The sequence below is a fragment of the Vombatus ursinus genome, unplaced genomic scaffold (assembly GCF_900497805.2).
Source record: "Vombatus ursinus unplaced genomic scaffold, bare-nosed wombat genome assembly UNPS02014959.1, whole genome shotgun sequence".
Classification (NCBI taxonomy): domain Eukaryota; kingdom Metazoa; phylum Chordata; class Mammalia; order Diprotodontia; family Vombatidae; genus Vombatus; species Vombatus ursinus.
Window position 1 is genome coordinate 3751531 of NW_020954737.1, and position 12543 is coordinate 3764073.

At 41.4% G+C, this 12543-nt stretch overlaps 1 protein-coding gene across 1 annotated transcript in view; it reads left to right on the top strand.

Moving 5' to 3' along the window:
• PDIA5 (protein disulfide isomerase family A member 5) overlaps positions 1-12543 on the top strand; it is a 172357-nt gene that overhangs the window by 135752 nt on the left and 24062 nt on the right. Inside the window, exons 12-13 of the mRNA XM_027845336.1 lie at positions 3045-3115; positions 3695-3858. Coding sequence (XP_027701137.1) covers positions 3045-3115; positions 3695-3858 — 235 coding nt within the window. The remainder of the gene's footprint in view (positions 1-3044; positions 3116-3694; positions 3859-12543) is intronic.

Consider the following 12543-nt stretch of genomic DNA (forward strand, 5'->3'; position numbering starts at 1 on the left):
ACCCTCTGTGTTGATGTCCAGGGAGCATTCCTGTCACTTGGCCCTGTTTGGGAAGACGCATTGTTTTGGTGCTGTCAGGAATTCAGGAAACCCCTGAGGGTTTGTTTCCATCTGTGCCAGCCTTGGCTGGGTGCCAGTGTCTGTAGATTGGTGATGAATTTTTGATACCCTAAAGATTTCTGCCCTACTGGTAGGTGGAATTTAATAATGAGCCCTTAGAAACTGGGCAATTCACTTGGCTTCCCGATTTCCCCGTGTTAGGAATATTTTGTCCTCGGTGAGGGTGAAACTCCTTGGATGACCTTGTTGCTATTGAACTATCATGTTCTCAGAGAAGGTGAATTAAGGTGGGGATGAGAGCTATTAATAGCTTTTTTGCTTTTGTAATAAGCTTTATAGTTTATACATTTTTTCCATATCCATTATCTCAGTTTAACCCTACAATGTAGGCAGAGCAGGGCTTGTCTTTGTGTGGTGAGAGAAAAAACGCAAAGAAGTCTCATAACCTGAAGACAGGACAGGCAGGAGTCAATTCAACTCAGCTGAGCCTCATTAAGCACCTCCTCTGCCCTAGGTGATGGGTATGAAGACAAAAGAGATACCTCTATTCCACTGGGGCCAAACCACATGTATGCAGATAAAGAAACACAATATATATACAGAACAATTTGTCTAAGAGATTACTAATAATTGGTGGGATCAAGAAAGCTTTCTGTGTTGGGAAGGAAGTGGACATGTCACAGAGGAAAAGGAGGCAGTGGTCTTTAAATCAAAGTCAGATGTTCAGAAAGGACCAAGAAAGAAGTTTTGTGAGTGAGGGTGTGTGTGTGTGTGTGAGTGTGCGCGCGCGCGTGTGTATTTTGTTTTTAGTGGGTTAATCTTGGTATATGGGGGTTTTTTGTTTTGTTTTGTTTTTTAATGAGCTATAATGAATTACTTCTTAGAAATGTATGGTCTGAGATAGCACCATGCATAGAGTGATGGGCCTAGAGTCAGGAGGTTCTTGTGGGTTGTTTCCATTGGGTCCTACTTTGTGACCCTGTTTGGGGTTTTCCTGGCAAAGATACTGGAGTGGTTTGCCATTTCCTTCATGAGGAAACTGAGGCAAACAGGGTTAAGTGACTTGACCAGGATCACATAGCTAGTAATCACAGAGCTAGGCCATATTTTAGCTCATGAAGATGAATCTTCCTGACTCTTGGTCCGGCATGCTATCCACTTCACCAAGTTGCTGAGTTCAAATTCAGCCTCATATACTTACTAACTGTGTTACCTTGGGTGAATCACTTAACCTCTGTTGAGAGAGAGAAAGAGGGAAAGGGAGATAGAGAGGGAGGGAGGAAGAGAGAGAGAAAGAAAGAAATGAATGTAGGGCCCTCCCCATCATGTCAAGGAAATATCAAATCTTACAGGGTAGCAAACTTTGTCCTAAGCATGTGAATTACTTTCTGAACTTCCATATCACCAGCTTTCCCTGTTGTCGGTATAGCAAGCAACCTATGTGCTTCACAGCTCTGACTGCTTATGACCCCTTATTTCAGCTCTACCAACTAAACAACAATAAAGTACTCATTATCAGAATAAAAGCAGTTCACAGATCATTACCACATAGCGGTGTAAAAAACACATTTAATGTTCATTAATGATTTTTGACCACCTCAGATACAGTAAAAAGGCGAAGTAAGTACAATATCTTTGGAATTGGTAAGATACTCCTTTTCACACACAACAGATTCCATACCACTCTGTAGACATTTGAGGTGTGAATATATATTTTCTTGCCAAAAACCAAAGTTCTGAGTTTATAAAGATGGTGTTTTGGGCTTTTCAGTAGTTCTATCTCTTTGTCTCTTGCCCCTGTCCATGAGAACATCAGAATTTAGATCATGTTTGGGTCTCTACAAAAAAAGGAAAAGGGCCCACAGGCCCTGTGGAAGCATTCAGACTAACAAAATGTTAAAAGTAGGACAGGCTTTATTTACCCTAACCAAAAAATACAAAGGACTTACACTAGAGTAAACATAAACATTTAGGAAAACTTTTCCTCTCCAGTGGATATCACCACCCCTGGGATCTGTACAGCCTTTTAGATTTAGATTATGTGTTCCCCTGGGTTGAGATCTCCCTGTAAGGGAAAAGAATTTGGATCACTAGTGAGTCAGCTTCCCTCCTTGAGCCTGCACAGGCCATATACCTCACAGTAACAGCAAAGGGCAAGGTTGGGGTTTTGCTTGTTCCTTATGACTCTGTGCTTACTGCTTCCTAATTCCCACTTGGTCCAGAAACTCAATGTCTGGATCCAGGAGGCATGGTCCAGGAGCTCCTCTGTTGCACGTGGCTACCTGGAAGGGACCACGTCTATATGCAGGCTTCCCTCCAAGGACCAAAGCCTGTGTCCAGCCACCTTCTCTTTCTATAGCATCCCAGCTCTTCTGCTCAGTGCTTCTTTGTCTTTGCTCTCTTTTTTAAAGGCCGACTCCAAAGTGCATAGGTATAAGACCTAGCCATCATATGCTTGATTGATTATCCACCATGGGATGTCAATGGAGCAACCAAGGACTAGGCGGAGAATTAGCCTCATAGGAGATATCACCACTGCTTGAGCAATGTCCTTATTAGTGGGCTATGAAAACATTTACACCATATGTAGAGAGTCATCACACATTCTGCCACAATATCAGAACAAAAGACTATATCCATAGGGCAACAAGGTACAAGACAGTGTCAGTTCATAGCCACTATATTTTTATTTTGGGGCTGTATGAATTCTCTTCCCCAAACCTTTCAAGTCTGTAATGTCACAGACTTCTTCCTGTATCATTCAGTGCCATAGGAACAGAAGAGTTCTTTCACTCAATCAATCCCTGAGTCTTGGGATTTGGACTAGACAAGTTTTATTTTTTAGTGTTGGTGCCCCCTTCTTTCTTCCTTTGCCACCATTTCCAGGAACAGGAAGGTTGGGCTTTATGTCTCAGGCAGCCATGGGAACAGGGGAGGTTTGAGCCAAGGACTCAGGACCTGTCCCACCTCCGTTTTTTATACAGGGTGCGGACATTGTAAGAAGATGAAGCCTGAGTTTGAGAGCGCAGCTGAGGTCCTCCATGGAGCAGCTGATGTAAGTGCCTTTTTTCTCTCCCCCCTTTTTGTCCCCCTAACCCTTTTGTCTAAGAAATCAGCAATGAGTGGAATCACAAAAGCAACTTCTCTCAATAGATTATTTAGTTGTTTTCCTATTCCCTTGATCTCTTTAGTGCTTGTCATCCGGAGTGCATTGTTGTTAGCCATGTGTGGTCTCTTGGGAAAGTAAAGAACAAACATTATGTCTGAACTGGAAACATAGTGACCAAATGTTCCCTTATTCCTCTGGGTACCCTTGGTCCTGGAATTTAAATCCCAAGGCGCCTTCCTTTTGTCCGCTAGGGCCTTCAAGCTTGGGGACAGGTTCCATCTTCTTTTAGTAGAGTGGGTTTAAAAGTTTCATCTGGCTAGCTTATTTAGAAGTGGTTGGGGACAATGATGTGACACATTCATACTTTGAACACATTCATACTTTCAATGGTGTACATGAGTCTGACTGACAAGCAGCTCTCCAGAGAGCTGTCCATGCACTGGTTATATGCTGCTGGCGGGGGGGGAGGGTCATCTGTCATTTTAGCAGCCCTTTGATCCATCATTTTCTCTTTCCCCATTCCAGAGTCCAGGTGTCCTTGCAGCCGTTGATGCCACCGTCAACAAGGCTACCGCAGAACGATATCAGATCTCAGGGTTCCCCACGCTGAAATATTTTAAAGATGGAGAAGAAAAGTATACCTTGCCACAGCTTAGAACAAAGAAGAAGATTATTGAGTGGTTGCAGAAGTAAGTTTGTGATATTGAGATTATATCCAGACTTCTGACACTTAGCCACTGGTGATTGCCTTGGCAGGGAAGAAATATGTCATAGAACCCAATTTCATCAGCTCAGGGCCCTCTTCATCTAAGATAGATTTTAATTCTAGAATCCAAAAGCCATATAGTTTGTTGATAATGCTTCCCAATCCATTGAGTTACTCTTATTCCCTTTGAATAAGATTTTCAAAATCTTAGTGAAATGCTTACGTGTATTTCCCAAAGGATCCTTTCATTTAATCTCCTTTAGTCCCAGGTTACATTTCTTTACTTCATTTTTTCTCTCTCTGAATAAAGGTAGGAAAATGAGGTGCTTGAAATAGAAGTGTGCTGATTGATTCACAGTTTCAGAACTGATCTGATTGACAGGACTCAGAGTTTAAAATGTGAATTCTGAGGATCCTAGGACAAAATGGAAGTATAGAAATAATCGGAGACCCTGATGATGTTGCCAGATTTCTTTTTCTCATCTAAGAATTTTAGGGTCTGTAGTTCTCTAAGACTTGTTTGCACAGTTTCCCAGGGAATAATTATGCCATATGTATAACTGTACTGGCAGGGAGATTGAAGGCAGGAATGGGCAGAGTACCTCTGGCATGCTGGAGGTCCCAAATCAGCAAAGACCCTAATCAGTCTCTCAACCACTTCTTCTCTTCCCAAACACATACTGCTCAAGCATAACCCATTTCCAGCACTAGGAGACATTAGTGGGTATAGAAGAAAGAGGAGATATGATTTCTCCCCATAGAGAGCTCTTAATGCAAGACTGCATTGTCCTTGCCATCAGTGACTCTGCTTTCTCATGGACCAGACTAGAAAGATATTGAGGAGAGAAGACTCAAAGGGTCCTCACAGAACAACACAGAAACCTGTGTAGATTGATGGAAGGCAAACTGAGTGTGTATATGCTCAGGATTCAGAGTTGAGTAGCCATAAATATCAGATGAGTTTAATTAGGAAAGGCTTTCTGCAAGAGCAAAGTGGACTGATAAGCTTCAAAGCATTGTGTAAACTGTAAGCCACTTCAAAGGACCATCAGTTTCAACCTCTGCCTCCTCATAGCCTTGGTGCCAGGATAAGCACAGTGGCGCATTCTAGTCCCCAGGTTTGTGAGAGCTGGGTAGTCTTTTTATTTCAGATCCCAGAACTTCTCTCTGGGCCTTGCAGGAAGCTGTGTCTGGGGCTAGCATGGTAGCTGTTTATCCAAGTTGTTTATCTAAGCCTTTTCCTTTGGCTCCACTGTATTGCCAGTTGGTGGTTCATTAAGAGGTAACAGAGCAGAGGATAAGGCTGAGATGATAAAGATAAATTAAAACCAGTGCATAATATTTGACTTTCTGTTTAGTCAGCACATAAGTAAAAGTAAGAGTTCATCATAGGCATAATAGTAAGTTCGTTGGTGGTATATGTGATCTGGACAGAGAGAGGGAAAGATCTCCTTCCTCTTCTCAGTTCATTCTACAGTCATTACTTTGTATTTGTATGACTGTGCATGAAAAGATCAATACACAATTAATGATACGCAACATTTGCCAAGTGCTTTGTTTCCCCCCAAAGTGATCTCAGATATATTGCCTAATTTTTATCCTCAGGGTGCCTATGAAGCAGAAAGTAAAAGGTATTTTTCTCTCTTTCATATATAGGGAAACTGAGACCCAAAGCTATTGAATGACCTGCCCAAGGTTACATAATTAATCCTTTCCAATTTGTACATGCATAGAGTATCTTTTATATTGTGCATGTGAGGAATGAATGCCACATAGTTGTGTTATTATAAATGAAAATGGTGACCTCGTGCACAGTAAAGAGAAGAAATTCGGGGCAGCTAGGTGGCACAGTGGATAGAGCACCGGCCCTGAAGTTAGGAGGACCTGAGTTCAAATCTGGCCTCAGACCAAACACTTGACACTTACTAGCTGTGTGACCCTGGGCAAGTCACTTAATCCCAATTGCCTAAAAACAGAAAACAAAAAAAAGAGAGAAGAAATGCTTTGAAAATATCTAGAAATACAACTTTAAGTAATTATGGATAGGTAGGGAATCCCCGGAGCAGACAGCAACCATGAGGGAGGAGGAAGGGGTGGCAGTCAGGATTAGGGGCAGAAGAGATTAAGAAAAAAGTGTGTTTTCTGTGAGCAGAGGCCTCAGACCTCAAAAGAACTTGGGGACAAACAATGGCAGACTCTTTGTTACTGGGAAGGATTCTTCTCAGACTCTTTACCTCTAATCACCCACTTGGTTTCTGACAAATCAGGTACTGTTTCATTTTTGTCTTTGTGTACTAGCAAAGTACCTGGTACACTGTGGAACTTAATAAGTGCTTATGGATTGAGTAATCATTTGTTCTAAGAGCATCCTCCCCTACTGGCTTGCGAGGAAGCAGTCTGAAGTTACTCATGGCACTGATGCATCCCTGATGCATCAAGTTCCTTCGAGCAGATACCTGGGTGATTGACAGGTAGTGTGCATTGGCAGAAGGCACACACTACTGTGCAAGGGAGGGAGTATCAGATTATCCCAGGAAACAGAATACATAAATATGCAAGTATGGAAGGAAACAGCTAGTAAAGAAATAGCAGGGGTCACACACCTGAAAAGAGTCCATAGCAACTGACAGATTCTCCTTCTTTATCAAGCCAGTAGCTTATTAAGAGGAATATCAGGCATAGCCTATTACAGGTGATTTGGCGTATCATTTTGTCTCTGCTCATGCAAAGCAGTCCATCATTAAGAAATAAGATGCACTCCTTGAGGAATTCTTAAAGGACCATATAAATAAGAGGGGTTCATAACCACAGCCCTGAGATTTTAATCCCTGCCCTCCACTTATGTGAATTAGTTGACTTCCTTAGAACTTCCTCATTCAAATATTTGTTTATAGAGTAATATTTCATCTCTGTTTCCCAAGATGGTAAAGTACCTATGACCAGACCCTGTTGGTATGTAGCAAGTGGGACCTGGGCAGCTGGTCTTAGTCAGATTAGGAGAAATGATAAACCTCAAGTATGATCATTCAAATTTCATTTAGAAGGAAAAAGCTTAGACTTGTATACCTAAGAGGTATGTACATGATTGTACATAATTGTTGGACATATTGCAATTGTGCATAATTGTATACAATTGCACAAATAGAAGATGAGAAATCATTATCTCTTTGTAAATGTACTTGAAAAAGACTTGGGATTGCAAATGAATCAAAGACTGAATGTGTGGTATTGTTATAAAAAAAGCAAATATAATGAATTTTACTTCAACTCCTTGAAAAGTCCTAGATTGAATTATTAAAGAGATGCTTAGTGAACATCAGGAAAAAGAAGCCGTGGTCCCCAAGAGTCAGCATGGTTTTAATCAAGAATAGTTCATGGCAGACTAACTTCATTTCCTTTTTTGACAAAGTTCCTAGACCAGTGTTGATCAGGAGAATAATAATAATTTTAATAATAATAATAATTCTTGTCACTTATTAAAGCACTTAGTCTACATTACTTTGTCTCAACCTGGTAAGATAACCTTGTAAGGATAAGTGCTATGGGTATTTTTCTATTTTACATTTGAGGAAATTGAGGCTTAGAGAGATTAAACCTTTCAAGTGGTTACACAGCTAGTAACAGAGGCAAGATTTTAATTCAGTTCTTCCCAACTCCAAGTTCACACTGTCTGTCCTGTACCCCATTGCCTGTAAATGTGGGTTTCAGTAGAGGATTTGACAAAATTGGACAGGATGGAGAGCTATGAACTAGATAGCACCTTTGCTAGGGGGATTCAGAACTGGTTGAATGATGAGACCCAAGGAGCGGTCACAAATGGTTCTAGGTCAGAACCTTCCTTTGAGCAAGGTGAGAGCACTGGGATTTCTGCTTAACTTTAGGCTCTTTAACATTTTTTATCAGTGACATGAATCAAGGTACAGATGATATGCTTATCAAATTTGCAGATGACACACTGGTGAGAGCTTAGAATCAGGATTCAAAAAAGTCTAGACAGGCTAGATTAGAACATTGGGTGCTCAGTCTCCCCATTACTGCAGTGGGTCTGTGGACATTCCCTCCAGCGATGCTGCAAACAACCCATCTATTTCTGCTCAGTACTTGTCCATGACCTCCCATAAATATGCCATGGAGATCTGCCATGTGTGCTGGGGGCCTTCATCACGTACTTCTGATATCGCATAGAAAGTGGTTGTCCCATCAGTAATCCCCAGACATTTGTTGCTTGGCTGCCGTTCTTGGCACGACATTTTCTGTGTGATTCCATCTCTGTGTATCGTGCTGTAGCCTGCTAATGTCCACTGTGCACCTCTCCGCTGTCTTCTGTGCGACCTTCAGAGACAGTTCTGAATGTCACAGTTTAAGGACATTCATAAGCTGGAGAGTGCCCAGAGCAGTGTGGCCAGGAAGGTGAAAGGCCTCTAAGGTTGTGCCTTGTGAAGATCATGAAAAGAACTGGAGGTGTTCAGCCTAGAGAACAGAAGATTCAGGGAGCACAGCACCACTGCAGTCAAATTTCCGAATATGCTATCATAACGAAGGAGGAATACACTTGATCTGCTTGGCTTCGGAGGGCAAAATGTGGAGGTTTTGGTTTGACGTAATCAGCAAGCATTTATTTAATGCCTACTCTGTGCCAGACACTGCTAGATAGACACTGGAGATGCAAATACAAAAATAAGACAGCCCTTGCCCTCAAAGAGCTTCCATTCTACTGGGGGGATACAGCATGTTCCTATATAAGTGATGGAGGTTGGAGATAAACAACTGGAGCAAGAACGAAAGACCTCTTGAAAGAGATGCCCCTTTGGGTGACCTAGGGCTTCTAGAAGGCAGAGGTGAGGAAAGAAAGCATTGCAGGTGTATGTATGTGTATGTGTGATATGCATGACATATATATGTATGCATGTATATTTATTTTATACGTCACCTAAATGTACTACTACACTAATATATTACTAATCTGAAGCATATACAGAAAGCTAAGATAAAGATGAAATTTTTAAAATTTTAATTTTTTTATTAATAATATGAAAAACCTTTTGTTCTCACTAAAGATATTGTTAAGGAGAATTCTCAAGAAAAATATTAAGGATAACATCTTTAGTGAGAACAATGTGACTGGATATGCTTTTCTTTTTAAAAAAAATTCTCATGTCTTGTTCGGGGTAGGTAGGACAGGCTTATAAATAATAATTGTTAGTCATTAATAACCCAGTTAGTTTGGTCAGTGTAGCTAGCCAAACAGGTAAAATTTTAAGATACTCTTTTAAAATTGAAAGATCCACAATATAATAATCCAAGAAAAGTCCTAACATCAAACATACCAGTGTTTCAGCAGGAGTCCCCACAGACAGTGCAAAAACAAGCACAAAAGCAATTATCTTTGATTTGAGCTCAGCAGAAAGTTCCCACCAGAATCTCCTCCCTCTTTATTTTCATAGTCCTGCTTAAGGGGTGGTGTCATACCTTAATTTCTTATTCATGTTTGGAGAGTTTAGTTGTGGTTTTGCATGAATGAGGAGTAGCAGAAAAACTAGTCTGGCTACTGTAGACTGTAGGAAAAAGACTGGCACAAGGGTGGGGAACCTTCGACCTCAAGGCCACACATGACCCTTTGACTCAAGTGTGGCGCTTTGACTGAATCTAAACCTCCTTGTTCTGTGAAGTCTGAATTCAGTTAAAGGACTGCACTTGAGGACCTAGAGGGCCACGTGTTTCCTTGAGGCTGCAGGTTCCTCACCCCTGAACTGCAATAAAAAAAAAAGCAAGTTGGACCAAGTTGTAAAGGGCTCAGAATGCCAAACAAAGGAGTTTATAGTTTATCCTAGAGTCAGCAGAGAACAACTGGAGGTTTTTTAATTGGAAGGAGTTGGGGTGACGTGGTCTGACCTTCATTTTAGGAAAAATCCCGTTAGCAGGTTTCGGAGGATGGATGAGAGTGGGGAAAGATTGGAGGCAAGACCAATTTGGAAGCTGTGGTAATAATCCACAGGAGAGATGATGAGGACCTGAACTAAAGTGGTGATTGTGTCATTGGACAGAAGGGGGAGGTTGGGAAGGATGCCGGTGAGAAAGATGTGACAAGATTGGGCAGCTGATTAGATATGTGGGGTGAGTGAAAGGGTGGTATGTCCTTGACAAAGACAGGAAAGTATGTAAGTGAGTTAAGGGGGCTTTGGGGAAGGTGGGGAAGATGGTGCAGTGAGATCCAAACCTATTCATACCAACTTATCCCATGACTCACTCTGTTCCACCCAAAATGAAAGGCAGAAGGGAGGAGTTCTTACAGGTTACTGCCCCAGAATGCTGATCCTCTTCCCTGAGGGACGCCTGCTCACCACCACAGCAAGGAGTGTGCATACTACGGGGAGAGCAGTTGTAGAATTTTCCCACTGGCATCTGGCCAGCTGCTGCTGTGAGTTCCTAGGTTTCTGGTTACAACTGCCCTGAGGGGTGACCCCTGGGGTTGGAGGGGGTGGTGGGAGTAGATAGGAGATTGTACTTTGCAAATGAGCCATAAGGTTTTTGGGTGATAGATGATGGATAGGAGGTAGAATAGGGGTTGTTTTAGAGACAAGCCCAGCAATTGGATATTGTGGGATAGGTGGGATCCAGCCTATCTTTTCACCTTCCAGTTGGTTGATCACACATCTTTTGGGCTCATGCTGCACCCCTGTGCATGTCCTAGAGCACTTAGTAGAGTATTCCTTCTGTATACAGTCAGTATTAAAGTGCTTGTTAACTATCCAGAACACAAGATTCCCCCTTCCCTAATTTGTTGCTCTGTCTTAAAAGGATACACTTTACTTTCTGGTGCTGTGGATCAGAAGTTTCAGTTCTGGTTTTAACTGATTTCTTTTGTGTGTGTGTGTGTGTGTGTGCGCGCGCGCGCGTGCTTTATATCTAATTGTGCTTTTTCTTTTCATCCTTATGCTGAGAAAGTTTGCCAAGGGAAGGGGAAGGTGGAGAAATAGTAATGAAGCTTCTGAGTGGTTTACAAGCTTTTGGCATCTTTTTTTTTCTAAATACTGAACTACATATTCTTACATGTTTTTCACCTTTTTCCCTTATGCCTTTGTGTTGAAGTCACCACTCATCAGTGTGTATGGTCAGTTAGTTTGAGGATCTTAAGCTCTTCATAAAATTTCTTCCTCTTCATCCTTTGCCACAAACATTGGCTCAAAAGCCACAATGATCTCCACAGTGGTATTTTTTTGTTTATTCTCATCATGTCAAGTTGACCAAATATCACATAAAATGATGTTTCTTGTTGCCCTTGGGCACAGGATGAGAACCTCATAATTTGTCTCTCCAAGGAAAACCTTCAAACCATATTTTCATTTAACTGCAACTTCCTTATTCCTTATGTTTTAATTTGTACTAAGAATGTCAATATTGATATGGTTCAGTTCTCCAGGAGTATTCCAACTTATTGGTCATTAGACAAAGAGCTCACATTTAGTCTCAGTGGTAAAATTATTGTTGTCAGGTAAGCTAGACCCTCTGATTTTTTTTTATCCCTTTTTCTGCCATCACTGCCAAAGCCAAATGGGGGAAATGCAGGACCAAAGACCACTTTGTATTTTATTTTGTGTCATGGGTTGTCATGGCTAAAGAATCCATGGCCTAGTAGCCAGACCTACTAGAAAAGAGCTTCTTTGAATTTAGTGAGACTGTTCCTCAGCCAGCAACTGCCTCTTGCCAAGACTATCCTCAAAGCCTTTGCAGTTTTATAGAACTTGCCTGAGCTTATAACCAGCAGGGCCAGGGCCACCTCTGGGCCACAGTGAGGCTTCCACATTGGACCACAGCAACGAAGAGGACTTTCCTAGGAAAATAGATACTCATTTCAAAAATCAATTTTGAAACAGGGCATTTTCACAGTGCAGAGAGGACTATTCTGAACTGCTGGAGAGCTAAGTAGAATCCCAAAAGTCTGGTAAAAGTCAACAGCTTTCCCTAATTCCAAAACCTCAGAACCTCAGGATATGGCAATAAATAACACTTAAATCAAGTTTATTGAGCTTTTCTATCTCCTCCATCCTCTTTCCTCCTTTTCACTCCATCATCTTCCCTTAACTGGACAAAGAAGTAAAAGAGAATTCAGAAATCATTTAGACTTCCTCTTTGTTTTACGGAAGAGGAGACTGAGGCTTAGACAGGTTAAAATAGCTTGCCCAAAGTCACACAGGAAGGAAATAGTGGATCTAGGATTTGAATTGAAGTTCTGAATCCAATCCAGTCATTTCCCCACTATACCATGCTGCTTTTTACATGTGACCTCCTGTCTAACTCTGGCAGTGTTGAAAGGAGGGCCAGTTTGATGGGATTCATAGACACCTTGAATGATAGAATGTTAGAGCTAGGACTTTAAGGGTCATCTAGTCATTCCCTTCACTTTACAGGTGAGGAAACTGAATGCCAGAATGGGGAATTGCTTTGCCTGCAGTCACACCATGGGGGTAGGTCATAGTAGAATCACAGTAAGAACCCACTCCTCACACAATGCTATTGAGTGGTTTTTTGTTTTTGATTTTTGGCGTTGCTATCAGATAAAGTTTGATTTCTCTCTTATTCATTTTAAAGGCATATGAGTTGAACATTTTGTTTTTCATTGTCTAAACACAATATTCAGTCCATTAAATGACTTTTTCTTTTGTGTCAC